The 16,349-nt window shown below is 39.4% G+C and overlaps 2 protein-coding genes, 1 long non-coding RNA gene and 1 pseudogene across 4 annotated transcripts; 1 reads left to right on the forward strand and 3 right to left on the reverse strand.

Annotated features, from left to right (window-relative positions):
* Positions 1-7,582: 7,582 nt before the first annotated feature.
* Positions 7,583-9,587, forward strand: LOC123470341. Of its 2 annotated transcripts, XR_006643988.1 has the most exons (8): positions 7,583-7,655; positions 7,718-7,853; positions 7,919-8,032; positions 8,118-8,151; positions 8,223-8,288; positions 8,367-8,427; positions 8,757-9,000; positions 9,134-9,587. It is a non-coding gene; the product is annotated as an uncharacterized LOC123470341 (long non-coding RNA). The 2 variants fall into 2 exon arrangements; XR_006643987.1 differs by lacking the exons at positions 8,757-9,000; positions 9,134-9,587 and adding an exon at positions 8,497-8,630.
* Positions 9,588-9,611: 24 nt separating this feature from the next.
* Positions 9,612-11,823, reverse strand: LOC123470621. Its single transcript, XM_045171160.1, has 4 exons — positions 11,320-11,823; positions 10,278-11,073; positions 10,021-10,194; positions 9,612-9,964 (listed from the first exon to the last, which is right to left on the reverse strand). Exons 1-4 carry the CDS (start codon positions 11,821-11,823, stop codon positions 9,612-9,614), a joined length of 1,827 nt encoding a protein of 608 aa, XP_045027095.1.
* A 135-nt stretch (positions 11,824-11,958) lies between these two features.
* LOC116935959 (suppressor protein SRP40) lies at positions 11,959-12,738 on the reverse strand. Its single transcript, XM_032943165.2, has 2 exons — positions 12,540-12,738; positions 11,959-12,470 (listed from the first exon to the last, which is right to left on the reverse strand). Exons 1-2 carry the CDS (start codon positions 12,736-12,738, stop codon positions 11,959-11,961), a joined length of 711 nt encoding a protein of 236 aa, XP_032799056.2.
* A 2,174-nt stretch (positions 12,739-14,912) lies between these two features.
* LOC116927567 lies at positions 14,913-15,898 on the reverse strand (annotated as a pseudogene).
* Between the last annotated feature and the right edge of the window lie 451 nt (positions 15,899-16,349).

The raw sequence follows: 16,349 nt of genomic DNA on the forward strand, positions 1-16,349 counted from the left end.
ATCTCCTATCTATTTACAGAGTTTACCATGAAATTTTGGGAGACAAAGCACAACATGAGAATTCCGGCTACCACGGTAAACCCTCTAATAAGTCAAAAACTACTGACCGAACACAGCTCTGTGAAAAAAGCATTAAACAACGAGGAATCTGTGGATGAAGCGGAGTAGCAAATTCAGAAATTTCACTTATTCCTTTTATCACTCCGAAGAGTCCCTCCCTCCACAAGCTGCCATTTATGTGCCTCATTGTTTCCCTCATCTGAATATGCATCAACTTAGCAATAATCCATGTTTGCTGTTACAGTCCATTTTTGTCATGATGTGATATAAATGTATAAACTAGTCTTTGCATTTAATCTCGTCATCAATACAAAGAAATTTGAACTCATTTGTATGTTACTACTATTAAATATAGAATAGGAAGAATATACTAGGTTGAGGCTTGCTTGTATTTAATAGGCTACTTAAATCGTAGATTCAACTAGCTTTCCTATAGCTGCTAAACGACCAGCTATTTTCCCATGCTCATGTTAAGTTTATTCTAACCCTGAAATTCCAGGCTGTTATTCCAAAATTTGATCCTTGAAGCAGCTAGCTTTCCCTCCCTAAATCGATAGTGTAATGTAAATGAGCTAGAAAACCGCTAACCGTTTCGTACGGGACTATTTCCCATGCTCACTTTAATTGCCCTCTTACAAGGCTGCACGATTCTTTCCCAAACTCCACCAAAATGTTGTCCGTGAGGGGGAAAGAAATGCCATTCGATTGGCTCGCAAGCCATTTTTTATTGAATTTTCTGGTATTGCTCTACAAATTTCGTTAGAGCCCGGCAAAATTTTTGCTCCCCAGCGACAAAATTGGTTCCGTTGTCGCTGTAAGCAACCATCGGCTTTGCTCGTAGACTCACAAATCGTGCAAAACAGAGAAGAAATTCTTCGAAGCTGGGACTTTTGGACACTTCCAAGTGAACGGCTCTCGTTGTTAGCCAAATAAACAGACCCACCCAACGTTTTCATGTCTACGCCCTCTTCCTCCGACTCGTACTGCTAGAGGGTCAAAGTAGGCAACTCCCGTATATGTGAAAGGTGAAAGATTGGGAGTGAACCGATGGACTGGTAATGATGCCATGAATTGTAGAATGGATTTCGATGACCTACGCTTGCACGGACAGCAAGTGTTGACTACTGATTTGATCAATTTACGTCCAGAAATTATCCAGTAACGTGTATGCAGATTCGTCAGCAACCTTTCCGATTTAATGTGAAGATTCTTTGTGTGGTGCTCCCATACTATCCAATGCGTTGCGAGCTGATCGGCTGCAAGTAAAATGGGATGTTTTGTTGAATAATCAACGGGAGCATGCAATATACGTCCGCTTACACGTAGCTGTCCAACTTCGTCCAGAAAGGGTCTGAAAGCAAGAAAATTTGACTTCAAAGGCAATTCCATGTTCTTCTTTAAGGAATAGATTTCTTCTGCAAATGCAAGTTCTTGCGCGCGATTAATGCACAGTATTAATGCCGTCAACATTTCTTCGGTCGTTCACTCCCCAACGGTTAGGTTGTAAACGCCCATCTTTGCTCTGGCATTTGTCGCGAATCTCCTACACAAGCGAGAACTCTCTGGATTTTTACCAGACGTAAATATTTTCTAACACTGTCATCTATCGTGTGAATGCTGTCTTCAGTTTTGACGGCAAAAACTTGAATAACGTTCACTTCACTTCCTTCTGACTCTGGGATCTCTTCGCAAGTATCCAATTCCGATGGATTGAGGCTCAGGCACAATGGACCTTCGTGGAATATCATCAAGTACTCTTCGGGTCGATGCCACGACTACACAGGTCCGTGGGATGGTTAACTCCAGAAACGTGACGCCATTGTCTTCGATTCGTGTTTCGGAGAATCTTACCTCTGTGATTATTCACAAAGGTTTCAAATCGGCAGGTCCGTGAATGGATCCAACGCAAAACAGTTTGACAGTCTGTGTGGAAGGTGACTTCACGTACGTCAATCTCGAGCTTCCGACAAATCACGAGAGCTATATTTAAGCCTTCTATCGCAGCCTGCAATTTCAGCTTGGGGATAGTGAGGCGTTTTACTGAAGATACGTGTGTTTTCACCATGACGAAGGACACGTTGGTCGACTGGTCCTCGAGGACAGAACGGAAATACACCATAGCTCCATATATTTTTTGTGCTTGCATCCGTAAATATAGCAGGTGTTGCTGTGTCCATCGTCAACGTTTAAATCGAAAACATCTTGGCATCGTCAGTAACTCAATGTTCTCCAGATGCTCGTACCAGTGGTGGAAGCGTTGGCCCAATTCTTCGGGGATTACGTCATTCAGACGATTCTATTCTCGTACATCCATATGTCTTGCAGGAGAGATTTCTTCAGGAAGACACTTGAAATAATACCGAGGAAGGTCTGTTTTTGGGAACGTCATGGCTGGACTGTTTTCGTATCTTGAACGTTAACATATCCGTCTCACCTTCCCACATAACTCCAAGTCTTCGCTCGATGGGTAGTTTTTGCAGATCAAGGTCCACCGTTGATGAGGCCAGCCCATAATCACGTAAAGCTGCTATCATCCTTTTTGATGAGGACATCAACTTCGTTAAGTTAAAACTGCCAAGATGTAAGAGTGTCTTTATTTGGGGGGGCTTGTTTTACTACCTTGTCTTCGAACTCGAAGGAGTCGAGGTAATTGTCAACGTAGAAATTTCTTCTAACGCTATCTGCTTCCTCCAGTTACTGGTCGCAATGATCGTCTGCAGTCTGGTTGGGGGCAAAGATACAGGTCGTTGGGAAAGATACTGATCCAAAGACGTAGACATTCATCCCGTAAACAAAACGGTAGGATTCCTGATCTTCTACTGGGTTTTTCACCTGGTGAAACATCTTCTTGATGTCCGCTCTAACAGGTACCGGGTTCCGTCGGAAGCGTAAAAGAACACCAAGTAGACTCACAAGTAAGTTCGATCTTCGTAACAGGTTCTGGTTGATTAAAGTTCCTCCATACTCAGCGGCTCCATCGAAAACAACTCGAACTTTGGTCGTGGAGCTTGACGGGCTCACGACCCAATGGTGCGGTAAATACCACGTTTTACTTGACTCCTTCCGTAATTCTTCGGTCATGAGAAGCATAGCGAGATTGAAACAGATGTACTCCTTTACAACTGGATCATACTTCTGGGCGAAGTCTTCATCTCAACGAAATCGTCTCTCAAGAGCACAAAGTTTTTTCAATGCAGTTGCCCGGTTGTTCGTAAGGTTTACGTTTTCCGTTTTCCATATTAGGCCGACTTGGTACCGATTAGCAACGTTCTTTACTGTTGACTCGAAAATACGTTGCCCACGTAGATCGTCTTCGGAGAGAACGGGTTGCTCCAGGTTTACATCTTTCGTCTTCAGCTGCCTGAATTTCTTGACTAACTCGTTGAGGTCTTCTTGACGTCCGTGTGAAACTATTTGGGTGACGAATGGACGTCCATCTTGTGGTGGGCCCTAGGGTGTTTCACTTCCGCAGTATTTTGGAAATTAATATCGGCGTATAGACATCGAGGTGTCTTTTGACTTAAATTGTTTACTGAATTTTTTATTTGATTTTTAAAATAATTTTTAAGGGTCGCCGTTTAAAAAAAACCGAGCTTTTGAACATTTTTTCTCACTTAATTTAATGTATATATTTTTATTAATAGAATTTAATTACGGCATGTTCAGAAGTTACTAATAAGAATAAGAAGAACTTATGTTTTAAATTTGAAAACCCATTGATGTTATGGTATCAAGAAGAAGATGATCAAATCGCTACCGCAGTCCTCGCTTCAATCAAAGGGCATCTGTGGTATCTCACGGAAGAGCTTGTAGTTCTAGCCTTGTTCAATGAGAGCCTATCTGATTTTACCAGGATGCTTATGGCGAAAAAATTGTTTGATACTCTCCGGCCTACTTCGTTTAAACCTGGCAAGCCAACTTTTCCCACTATTGATTTGGACACACCTCCATTGTTTCCCCAGTTCATCGGACCAAGATCCTGGCTTTTTTTCTCCATACTACAGCTAAATAAGTCTCAAGATTGGCTTCAGTTGCCACCAACGTTTTGGCCTCTAATGAGCGATTACTGCTACGCTAGGGATTTCGTCAAGAGACTTGAAGTCACAAACGATTGCGCAGAAAGAGGAGTCAAACTGATCGGCGATTTCAAGGACTACACAGATGACGAAACACAGCGCCAGTTTCTCTTACAAGTTGTAGAAGGTCACAGAAAGAATATTGCATCTATGCTAAAAAAAATTTAAATTCTCTCAAAAAATAATATATCATTAGAGGAATTTCAAATAAATTGGCGAAAATTTGAGAAGAATTTTAAAGAGTTTTAATCACGGCGACCCTTAAACTAAGTCCGATGGTTTTCAAATTTTAAACTTAAGTTCTTCTTATTCTTATTAGTAACTTCTGAACATGCCGTAATTAAATTCTATTAATAAAAAAATATATATTAAATTAAGTGAGAAAAAAGGTTCAAAAGCTCGGTTTTTTTTTAAACGGCGACCCTTAAACATTATTTTAAAAATCAAATAAAAAATTCAGTAAACAATTTAAGTCAAAAGACACCTCGATGTCTATACGCCGATATTAATTTCCAAAATATTGCGGAAGTGAAACACCCTAGTGGGCCCGTTTGACCACTTAGGCACCAACCAAACGGTGTTTTGAAGCCGATTGGTCCAATTGTTCAAGCCGACGGCTTAACAGAAGATATGTGGTCGTGGGCCTCTGCGACGTCGAGTCCAAGTAGTATAGTAACATCTGGGGTTGAAAGTTCAGGACATCAAGACCACGTAGGTGTGTCAAGGACTCCATTTGATGACAGTTGATTAAGGGGTTCGGCGTAACCTTCAAATTGTCGACGGCGTAGGCGTGTCTAACTTCAAACTTGCTTGTTCCGTCGACTGACGAGAGGGAGAAGTTCACAACCGAAGCTTGGACAATTGACGTGGCACCATCATAGGAAACAACAATGATGCGTTTAGGCTACCCAACTAATCCCAACTTATTTACTACATCACTCTTAATCAGCGTGGTCACTTCCGGTTTCCAGGAATCTGAAAGTGTTGACCCATTTTGTACCGACGCTAATACAAACGGCCACGATTTTGAAACGCACACGTCGCTTTACCGTTTCCTTCTGGTTTAGTGTCCAAAGGAATGCAGTCGATGCATGCGCTGATAGAGTCGGATAATTCGATAGTTTCCTCGTGAAATGAATTTGGATCCGTGAAGCAGGGGATGGTGTCTGGTTCCAACTCATCTACCAAAAGTACAAAGCTAGCCAGATTATGAGTCCTGCCGTTACAAGCTCGGCACCTCCAGTGGTCAGTCTTTTAGGCTATTCTCGTCACCGTTTTCAGTCGTCTTCCATGGGGCGCGGCTGACGGAAGTGACGATGCCGTTATTTTAGAGCCCTCTGCTGTCGAAACGTGTCCAATGGTTGATATAAGGGTAGCGTTCTGTCTCTTGACTGGCTTCTTCTCATCAAGCCGTACAGCTTTGGACGTCAACGTGGGAAAGGACTCAAATACATTTTTTCCATGCTGTTTACTCATATATTTTACGGTAACCAAGTCGTCCAGGTCTAGAATGTTCAATTCCACACCTACCTTTTTTTTATTTTCGTTCCACTTCTCCTTCAGGTATGACGTCAACTTTGCTTCGATGGCCATCAAGGTGGTACGACTGTGAAGTTCATGCGCATCCTTCGATTAGATAAGAGTCACCACTGCTCCGTGTAACCGGTTGGCGAATATCTTGAGGCTAGCAGCGTCTTGGCTCTTCAAATGGGGAATTTGCAGGAGATCATCGAGGTATGTCTGGTCCATGACTTCGGTGCGTCCGTAAACTGCGTCAAGACGTTCCTACACTACAGAATACATGGATCCATCAGCGAGGCAATCACCAATCTTGTTCCTGACTAGAATAGAAAGAAAACCAGGGTAGGGTAGACACTATGATATCCCTTCTTCCGTTAAAATGAAATAAAATAGTAAAGACCCATTTGCCTGTTAAAGAAACTCACAGTCGACTGTATATATATGCAATACCCTCCCACATTAGTTTACATTTAACCGTTTTTCGGTCTTTTTAACATGACCTCTTATGGCGAAACTTCTCCCCGGTTTTCATATTTTTTTCTGACTTCATGAGAAGAGTCATGTCAACAACAAAAGATCGGTGTACTCATCGATGATTTTGCTTTTGTGTGATATGTGGCGAATCCATGTAAGTGATGGTACGGTATTCGTACAAAAAAAACCTTTTCTTTCGTACATAATATTTTTAATAAGCATTATAATAAGTTCTAGTTATTACCATCGTATTAAAAATATGTTAAGCTTTATAATAGTTTAATTTCAAAAATTTTTACATCATATTTTCCCTCTAAATTTTTTTTAGGTTGAGTCAATTTTAAACCATATTTCTTCATAGATTCCCGCCTGTGATGAAGTGAAGTTATTCAGAAAGTAGACTTGATGTCGCTTTAACAGGGATAAATGAACGTCCCTACATATCCTCCACTTCACTACCGACGACTTTAAGTCTTTCTTCTTCTTTGGGAGATAACTGGCGAGCATTCTTCGGATTTATCATTGGCTGGAGTTTATAGGGTAGCCGGTGAAATAGGCCCGGACAAAATAGGACCCTAGAATATAGGCCCGACAAATAGGACCTACGAAATAGGACCCTACAAAATAGGACCACTTTAAAAAATATTTTAAAGCGGTCCTATTTCTACAATAAAATGGGCCTATTTCTACCAAATAATTTCAAGTCTCATAAGAGCATCGGAAAACATTTTCCAAAAATTGACCAACCAAGTCTAAGCAAGAGATGGCGGCTTGATGGAAACAGGCACTCTGTATATACTTTGCCTTTTTTCAAACCGCTATAACATCTGATATCATTTTCCCGTCTTGTTAATCATGCGTAATTTAGCCGAATTCAAGTTTTAATTTTTTAAACATTTTAACCGTAGCCATAACTATGAAGTTCATTTGTTAAAAATTTCAATTTCCTTTCAGAACTGATAAATTTTAAAGAATAAGTAAAGAAACGTGCTCACTCTGCAGTTTTTTCTCCCCTAGCCAGATCTCCCCTGTCCTTCAACGCGTCTTCCCTCTACCGATGCCAAGGCAATGCCCAGTGCTTTGGAGATGAATTCAATCAAACAATTTCGATGAAATAATTTGTACGCTGTTTTTGATTACATTTTTATTAACTATGAAATATATTTTAAAGCAAGAAACGAATATTTGTATAATATTTTAATACCAAAGCCTGGTTCAAAAATTCTCCATCTATCGGTAAAGGTCGCATGGTTCGATAGCGTTATGAAGATGGCGTCATCTGTTCATCATCAACCTCAGCGTTAATTTACAAATAAGAAGAAAGTAAAATTATCAAATAAAATTAACTTTCGTGTATCTATTTTTTATTATTTATCTTTTTCAATGTGTAAATTGCATTTTCTGAAACATTTGATTTGTTAGAAATCGATTTTGAATCGGTTTCATTTCGAGCAGACGCCAAGCATCAATAGCGTGGTCTGTGCTATGTGATTGCATTGTTACTGCTGGAGTGAGCAATTTCAGGTAAATAAGGTTATAATGTTGTCAATTTCTATTCCAATACAATATTAAACTTGGTTGTAAAGATTGCGTCATGATGGCGTGCCCCGTTAGCGTCGTGATCGGCGTGCCCTGTTAGCGTCATGGTTGGCGTGCCCTGTGTTAGCGTCATGATTGGCGTGCCCTGTGTTAACACGATACGTTTTATTTATTCGTGTGCTGGTATGTGTGTTTGCAATGTAATTGGCATCATTTAAAACTAGTTAATCTCCAAACTTCTTACATAGTGATTTCAACACCAGCATTGGTCAGAGGAGACTCGCAAGCAGCAAGGAAAGGAGGCTGCTCTTCATCAGCCAGAAGTTTGATACAAAGGAGTACACAAGTTGATTTCATTACTTGTAAGTATATTCATAGTTTGTAATTAATATCTTTGTTTAATATCTCTGTTTTTCAAGATAAGCAAAGTCAATTTTTTTTATATAGATGGGCAGCAATTTTATCGAGCCATGACATCTGAGTAAGATTTCATTTTTGTGTTATATTATGGTTTGACTTTATTAATTGGTCTAACCTTTTTTTAAAATTCAGTTTCTGTTATCCTACTTATGGTGACCTGTCACTTGATGATAAGCCAAACCTAAGTTGCCTCTAGGAGTATGTAGACAGCTTGATTGCAATTTTTTTTAGTATAATCAAAGTTTACATTTAATTTTTTTGATTTTCTTCATTAAGATTATGAATGTCAAATTTGGGACACAGCTGTGCAGTTTTTTTATCGAGCTCTGACATCTGAGTATGATTTAATTATTTAATTTTCTTAGAGTTTACTTTATTAATTGGTCGAAACCCTTTTTTATATCAGTTGCTATGCTATGCTATGCTTCTGTTGCTATACTCCATGCCTTTGGTGCCCTCTCCCTCTATGATAAGCCAAAGCTAAGCTACGTAAACAAGTTGATTGCATTATTTGTCAAACAACAACACAATGATTTAAATTGATAATAAATACTTTATTTATCAACAACAACAGTACTATTTCTTTTATTCATCATTATGCAATGTTACTTTTTGTGACTGGTTATAGATAACCAAGTAGACCTATACACATCATCTTTTCTGTAGAGACCACCATTATTACCTGTTGACGGGACCAAGAAAAGGAATTTTGCCGGTATCATCACATAACTTCCGCCACATACCAAGTAATCTCCCTGTGGACTCCTTTGTCAAACTTCTAGATGATGAAGAGGAGCCTACTTTCCTTGCTGCTTGCGAGTCTCCTCTGACCAATGCTGGAGTTGAAACATGGACTACTTTATATTAAGGACTGGACTCAGTCCAATCTCGCCGTGTTAATGCCTGTCCGGTAGGCTTTTTTACAGCAAAATAATTAAAAAATACCATTATATTGAGTTTTTAAAGACGAATTCAGCTACATTGTAATTTTTAATGTAAACTTAGGGGGAAAAAAGATATTAACGTTTATTTTATCGGAGTAGGGGAAGAAAGTCGACTTGACTCATACGCCATCTACCCGCCAAACGGCCTAAGTTTTTACTTAGTGTTGTGAGTGTGTTTGAAGGCTGGAAGTGAAGTTAAATATTGTAAACAAAGTGACTTAGACATTCGCAATTCCGTGTTTTTTTAAATTATATGTTTCCATTGGTCATCATTGTATTGATATATAAATGTTGGTGGACGTGTATTGGCATTTGCTGCGAGAAGTGTCGATTCGTGAAACTGAAAGCTGAAGAATTACGGAAGTTTCTTTATGTGCTGCAATTGTGTATGTAATTCCAAACACACCTACGGTTATTTAAAGGTAACCTATTAGGTGACTGCAGTTGTATTCCTTGACAGGAATATTCAAGATCCGACAATGGTAATGCCATATTACCCCACGCAGGTGAACAAAGGAACATTGTCAACCTCATAGTGGGTTAGAGATAAACAAATAAGGTATCAACAATTCTACATTTATGTTGTTAGCGTATTGTATTTCCTGTTGTTAATCTTATTTTTTGACACAGTGGGAGCCTTCGTTTGACAATCTGTTGCTGTGGCTGCGTAAGCATTTAGCATAGGAGTTATGAACTTCCACAACACCAGAATTGCAAGTCGTCCATTATGTTTATGTGAAGGAGGCAGTTGTTGTCCACGCTTACAGCAAAACGTCGCACAGCCAGAAACGTGTGGCACAAGAAAAGTGACAAGATCTTCACGAATCTTTTTTGTGTTGAGTAATTTTGTCATGGAACCTTCAACAAATCTGTAAATGGTCCACATCCTTTCCACAAATTCCTTTGAAGGTATATTCAGTCCGCCACGATCTAGTATTACACTTACATTTAATACGATAATCAACGTAATTGCAATTTTTTTATACCTAGGCACTCATTCAAAGTGTTGACAGCGTCTGCTTCCGGGTCGTTGATGTTGGTGTGCCTAAGACCTTCCTTGCATTCTACGCATATTTCGCGTTCCTCAAGAACTAGTAGAAGAAATCCAGCGGTCACTGCAGTCGACAATTTATCGTCGCATTCTCTATCTGTCCCGTAAACTAAAATAAATTATTAAAATTGATCACGTTAATAACTTTTTTAATAAATTCAGATGTAAGGTTTATGGGGAAAACTGAAGTACCTGCTGGACGTTTCAACTCATCTAGCACAGCAAGCTGTTCGGCTTCAAGTTGGAGGAGGACGTCGAGAGCTCTCTTCTTAGGGACTTTCACGGAAGTTGCACGTAAGAATTTTTTGTTGGCTCTTTGCTGCTTTTCTCGTGTTAGGGACACGTTGCAATTAATTGCACAGTACGTTATTCCCGTTCTCAGCAATTTCTCTACCCCGTAAATGGCCGCTTTCGCTTCCATGTTGTAGTTTCCTCCGTTTGCCTGACGCAAAGCGCTAAACTTTCTCTCAAGGTTATCGCTATTGAATTTCCGAGTCAGGACGAATTTAAATCCGGCAGTATCCAGCAAATAGGAAATTTTTGCTATCGTTGATTTCGTTGTAATTTCAATCGCTGCAAATGTTTCTGCAGTGAGGAAATGTTCTTTGTCGATGACAGATTTTTTCCAGTCGATTAGCCATTGCAAAAAGTCTTGGAGCCATTTGACTCTCGCGTCTGCGCTAGAATAAAAAGGCGCTTTATTTGGAAGCCTTTGATATTTCCCTTGTGTTAGGTTCGAGATGTCGTGTATTTCGAACCATTTTATCATCTTGCACATGAACGAAATAGTTTCCTCCGAGCCCATAAATCCGGATGTATGTCTTCTGCGTAGCGCTTCTAGCGCAGCTACCATAGGCCTGCTGAATATGTCCAATGCCCTTTGAACGTTTTGACGTTCAATTGTAGTTGGCTCTAGGTGTCTTTTACTTAGTTTCTTCACGAATTTCAGCACCATGAGTTTCTGTTTGAAGTGTAATCTTTTGATGAACTCAAACCTTATTGGTTTTCCCTTTCTTTTCAGAGGGCGATCGATGAACTGATTTCGCACATTTTTTATAATATGCGACGAATCAAAACTTAAGAAAAGTTTCCGGTTTGCATCATTCGGATGTGGGATAACATGCGAAAGAATTCTGTCTGGATTGATCATTTTGAACATTTTTGTGTTTGTCGATGCGTTGTCCGCCACTGCGCCTACCACAACAAACCCAATCCGCTCAACCTCTTCTATTACGTGTAGCGTCAACTTGCTCAGCTCTTCTGCTGTCATCTTGTTGACTAGAAAATATCCAACGATGATACAGAAAGAGTTGGCAAGGCCATTAATTGCAAACGTAAGCAATTTATTAGCTAGCTTCTCTTTATCCTTAGCTTCAACGATGCCGGCCATGTCGACGTGGCCCACAAGCTTGTCGGCATGTTTAACGTAGGTCTCATTTGGTTTAATTGCCACTTCATCCAAGGCGATGTTCACATGTATCCCAAGTCCGCCTCCCAGCTCTTCAATTTTGGCTTTCATTGCTTCCTTGACGATGTCTGTAACACCAACATCCATTGTCGATGAGCCGAGGTAGCTTCGAAGTGTTTTAGGGGAAGGAAGGATGACCATCCCGGATTTGCGAAGGCATTCGTAAGCTCCCGGACTTCTAGCTTGTAGAATTATGCATTGCCGGATCACCTCTTGGTGCCATCTGTAACCATTTTTCGATTTCTTCGTTTTATTTTTCATTTGATCCATCATGAAACAGCTCCATGGGTCTCCTTCTGTACTTTCTTTTTCATTGATTTAATGAGATTCATCTCGGGGCAAGTGAGGCCTGAAATGGTATTCTCCAAATCACTTATTCTGTTTTCTAGCTTGCCCCTATTTTTTTCAGCCGGACAATTTGTTTTTGCAAGCGCCTAACCTTTTTTGTAGTTTCAGATCATTTTCCGTCGAAGAAGCTGGTTTCGGTCGCAGAAGTGCATCATTGTCAGAGTCCGGTGTTTCCAAATGGTCCAATTCATTTTCTTGGAAGTCAGAATCAGTATCACAGTCTTCCTGCGAACTGAGTTCCCAATCGGAATTAGTATCAGAACTATTTGACGAACTCCAAGCGCACTCGGAATCAGAATCACAGCTATTGGACGCACTCCATTCGCACTCAGAGTCAGAATTAAAGCTTGTGGAAGAACTATAATGGCAGCCGGAATCGGAGTGATGCGATGATATATGGAAATCTCCTTCACTTTCGGACAACTTTGACGCGCTTATGTCACGGACGGGACCGCTGTCATTAGCGCTATCCTTTTCTTCATCACCGGAACCGTTAACAGCAATATGATTGGGAGGATTATGTATTTCTTGCACGCCGACAACAGCGTCTTCTGAAACGGGTAAGTCACCTATAACACCATTTAACAATTAAAATTAAGGAATCGGACTGTTAAATTTTTAGCTGTGTAATTTATTACCGTCAAATTCGTGCGTTACTACATAAGACAATCGAATTTTTTTCGTTGGTGGTTCCAATAACTCTTCTTCTAATGGAGGAGTACCACTATTATTTGGTGCATCAAAGACACCAACAAAAATTGATGGCACCGCATTAGATAGCAGTTTCGGGTTTTCGGACACTGAATGGCTACGAAAACTTTCGTCGCCGAAATGCATTCCGCATACCACCGCATTTTGTAATTTACAATGTTTTCTAATTGGCCGTAACCCGGAATGGCTATCGATTACAGACAACCATAACTTCATTCGTCTTTCGTCCGACGGCATCCCGTAAAAAAAAGCATGTTTGGGATCACCTTTTCTGGACACAGAGTCACAGCCGTTGACTATACACTTTGGAGCCATAATTACAACTGAAGAAATGGTATTCCTTTTTTTTTCATCTTTTTCTTTATTGTTTCGAGTCCTGCTTATTTCAGGGTAGGGCACGCAAATCGAAATCAGGAAAAAAAAGGAAAAAAATTTAGAAACAGGTAGTTTTTATCTTTATTTAAGCCAAAAGTCGAAAATTATGCTAATGAGCTGATCATACACAAAACAAAGAAAAGCTGATTTCAAATCTTGCCGCTTGCCGACGCCAAGTAGCAGGAGCTTAGGCCGTTTGGCAGGTAGATGGCGAATGAGTCAAGTCGACTTTCTACCCGTTCTCTTGAAAGTAAAACGGAAATATCTTTTAAACAATTCAATTTAGGTATAGGAACATTTATTAACTCAGCAATCGTTTTTTAATTCTTTGTCTTATATCGACGTAAAAAAAATTACATGGGAGATATAGGAATAATCGAAGTGTCCAGTCCTTAATATAAAGTAGTCCATGGTTGAAATCACTATGTAAGAAGTATGGAGGTTAACTAGTTTTAAATGATGCCAAATGCATTGCAAACACACATACCAGCACACGAATAAATAAAACATATCGTGTTAACACAGGACACGCCAATCATGACGCTAACATAGGGCACGCCAATCATGACGCTAACACAGGGAACGCCAACCATGACGCTAACAGGGCACGCCATCATGACGCTATCTTTTAAACAAAGTTGAGCATTTTATATTGTAATAAAAATTTACAACATTATAACCTTATTTACCTAAAATTGCTCATTCCAGCAGTAACACTGCAATCATCCCAATCACAAAGCACAGACCACGCTATTACAAGATGCTTGGCGTCTGCTTGAAATGAAACCGATTCAAAATCGATTTCTAACAAATCAAATGTTACGAAGAATACAATTTACACATTGAAAAAGATAAATAATAAAAAATAGGTACATGAAAGTTAATTTTATTTGATAACTTTACTTTTTTCTTATTTGTAAAACGCTGAGGTTGATGATGGACAGATGAAGCCATCTTCATGACGCTATCGAACCACGCGACTTTTACCGATAGATGGAGAATTTTTAAACCAGGCTTTGGTGCTTTGGTATTTAACAAATGTTATAAAAAGAGTCGTTTCGTGCTATAAAATATATTTAATAGTTTATAAAAACGTTTTCAATAAAAGCGTACAAATTATTTCATCGAAATTGTTTGATTGAATTCTTCTCCTATGCACTGGGCAAACATTGCCTTAGCATCGGTAGAGGGAAGACGCGTTGAAGGCCGAAGGGGAGATCTGGTTAGGGGAGAAAAAAACTGCAGAGCGCGAGCACGTTTATTTACTTATTCTTTAAAATTTATCAGTTCTGAAAGGAAATTGAAATTTTTAACAAATGAACTTAAAAGTTATGGCTACGGTTAATATGTTTAAAAAATTTAAACTTGAATTCGGCTAAATTACGTGTGATTTACAAGACGGTAAAGTGATATCAGATGTCATAGCGGTTTGAAAAAGGCAAAGTATATACAGACTGCCTGTTTCTATCAAGCCGCCATCTCTTGCTTAGACTAGGTTGGTCAATTTTTGGAAAATGTTTTCCGAGGCCTTTTAATGAGACTTGAAATTATTTGGTAGAAATAGGCCCATTTTATTGTAGAAATAGGACCGATTTAAAAATATTTTTTAAAGTGAGCCTATTTTGTAGGGTCCTATTTCGTAGGTCCTATTTGACGGGCCTATATTGTAGGGTCCTATTTTGTCCGGGCCTATTTCACCGCAATTCGTTTATAGACATCGTTGTCCAAATTAAAACGAGTTTTTAACTCAGCAACTGCTTTTGCGTAAAAGTTGCGCACTGAGATAAAAAAAAATCTATTGGGTAGAATGACTGTTCAAATTCTTCGTTAAAAGCAGACTGAAAAACCGAATCGTAATTTTTACGAATGGGATCACTTGGTTGGGAATTGTTTCAGGTACCGGAATCATATTAATGCTTACGTAATTAACGGCAAACTTTTTTGCTTTCCTTTCTGCCTCGGACAATGAGAATGAGAATGACAATGAGAATGACAACCAAGGACAATGAGTCACTCATTGTCCTTGGTTGTTGACAGTCGGCAATAGCCTGACTCGCCTTTAGTCCTCCTAAGTATTTTTAGATATTATATTGTTAGGAAATAAACTGAATTATAGGCAAATTACCCTTACCAACACGAATGCTTCTCAGAGGCAAAAACCTATCACTTTTTCTCGGATCAATTGTAAGAGGGGATAATTTCAGACTGTTGACATACGCCCCATCCATAAAAGAGCGAGACAGGTCCAGGATGAGGTGGTAAACGTAATTCTGGAGCTCATGAAGTAAAGGTTTGTTGTTCTGGAACGTCAAATTAAACTTGTTAAAGGTTAAAGGTAACATTTAGTGAACGGATCCTTAAGAAGGAAAAGCATTTTCATGTTACTTACGTTCGGTTTTTCGTTTACTAAAGAAGTAAAAAGAATAAGTAGAGGGCTGTACTGTTCAAGTACTCGCGCTGCACACGGCTGTAACGTAAGCCAACGAGTTAATCCCGGTTTAAGGATAGTGTGTTGTGCCGTTTCACAGAATTCTTGAAAGGTAGCTAATTCGTCCATGTTCTTGTAGCCAGAAGTGAAAAAGGTTAGTTGTCTAAGAAATTCTTCGACTAGTGATGGCAGCAATGCAAATGCCTTTGAAGAGCATAAGTGGCAGTTATGACAGGAACATTTTATTGTCAAGAGATGAGGGATCTGTACTTTTAATTTCTGTGAGACTGAACTGCGCTCGCCAAACATGGCGTTACATGTGTTAGCAGAAAATCCAACCATTTGTCTTTCTGGAATGTTTGACTTTTCTTGTACAGCTTATAATGCTGTGAACAGTCCTTCAGCTGTTGCGTCTTTGCAGTGTTTCATTTTGAGCATTTCCGAGTTGAGCTTTCCATCCCAGAAAGAGAACACCACTGCCATCTTATTTTTCGTTGATATATCTGCGTTGAAAGAAAGTAACAAATTCACGATTGCTATGAAACGAATTAAAAATATTTGAGTAAAATGACAAGATGACTAACCTGTGCTTAGAATAGAAAGAGCTCCTGACTCTGCTGGCCAATTCGGTCGTAACAAACTTACCTACAGCTTAAATTATTTTAAAAATTAAAAATTAACGTAATTTGTAAGTTTACGATCTTGTTGCAAATACCTTCTCGAATAACGTTGGAAGTCTTAGTTTTCCCCATAGACACAGATTAAGAACAGGGTTATTTGGAAGTTCTTTTTTAAAAACGCTGATTATCTCTTGGGGAAATGAGAAGGCAAGGTTTTTCTGGCTAACCAATAAGGACAATCGTAATTCCAAAGACTTGGCTTGGTTTTTAACTGAATTATTTAAAAATGCAGCCATTCTATGTTCTTGTTGTTG

This window comes from Daphnia magna, linkage group LG3, assembly GCF_020631705.1.
Source record: "Daphnia magna isolate NIES linkage group LG3, ASM2063170v1.1, whole genome shotgun sequence".
Taxonomy (NCBI): Eukaryota; Metazoa; Arthropoda; class Branchiopoda; order Diplostraca; family Daphniidae; genus Daphnia; species Daphnia magna.

Excerpts from the sequence above, each read along its gene's own strand:
- LOC116935959 (XM_032943165.2), bottom strand. The coding sequence starts at position 12,738 with ATGCATTTCGGCGACGAAAGTTTTCGTAGCCATTCAGTGTCCGAAAAC. Across the intron at positions 12,471-12,539 it reads AGTAACGCACGAATTTGACG|GTGACTTACCCGTTTCAGAA; the intron begins GTAATAAATTAC and ends ATGGTGTTATAG.
- LOC123470621 (XM_045171160.1), bottom strand. The coding sequence starts at position 11,823 with ATGGATCAAATGAAAAATAAAACGAAGAAATCGAAAAATGGTTACAGA. Across the intron at positions 11,074-11,319 it reads TGAGCAAGTTGACGCTACAC|TTCATCAAAAGATTACACTT; the intron begins GTAATAGAAGAG and ends ATAAGGTTTGAG. Across the intron at positions 9,965-10,020 it reads CACTTTGAATGAGTGCCTAG|ATCGTGGCGGACTGAATATA; the intron begins GTATAAAAAAAT and ends GTGTAATACTAG.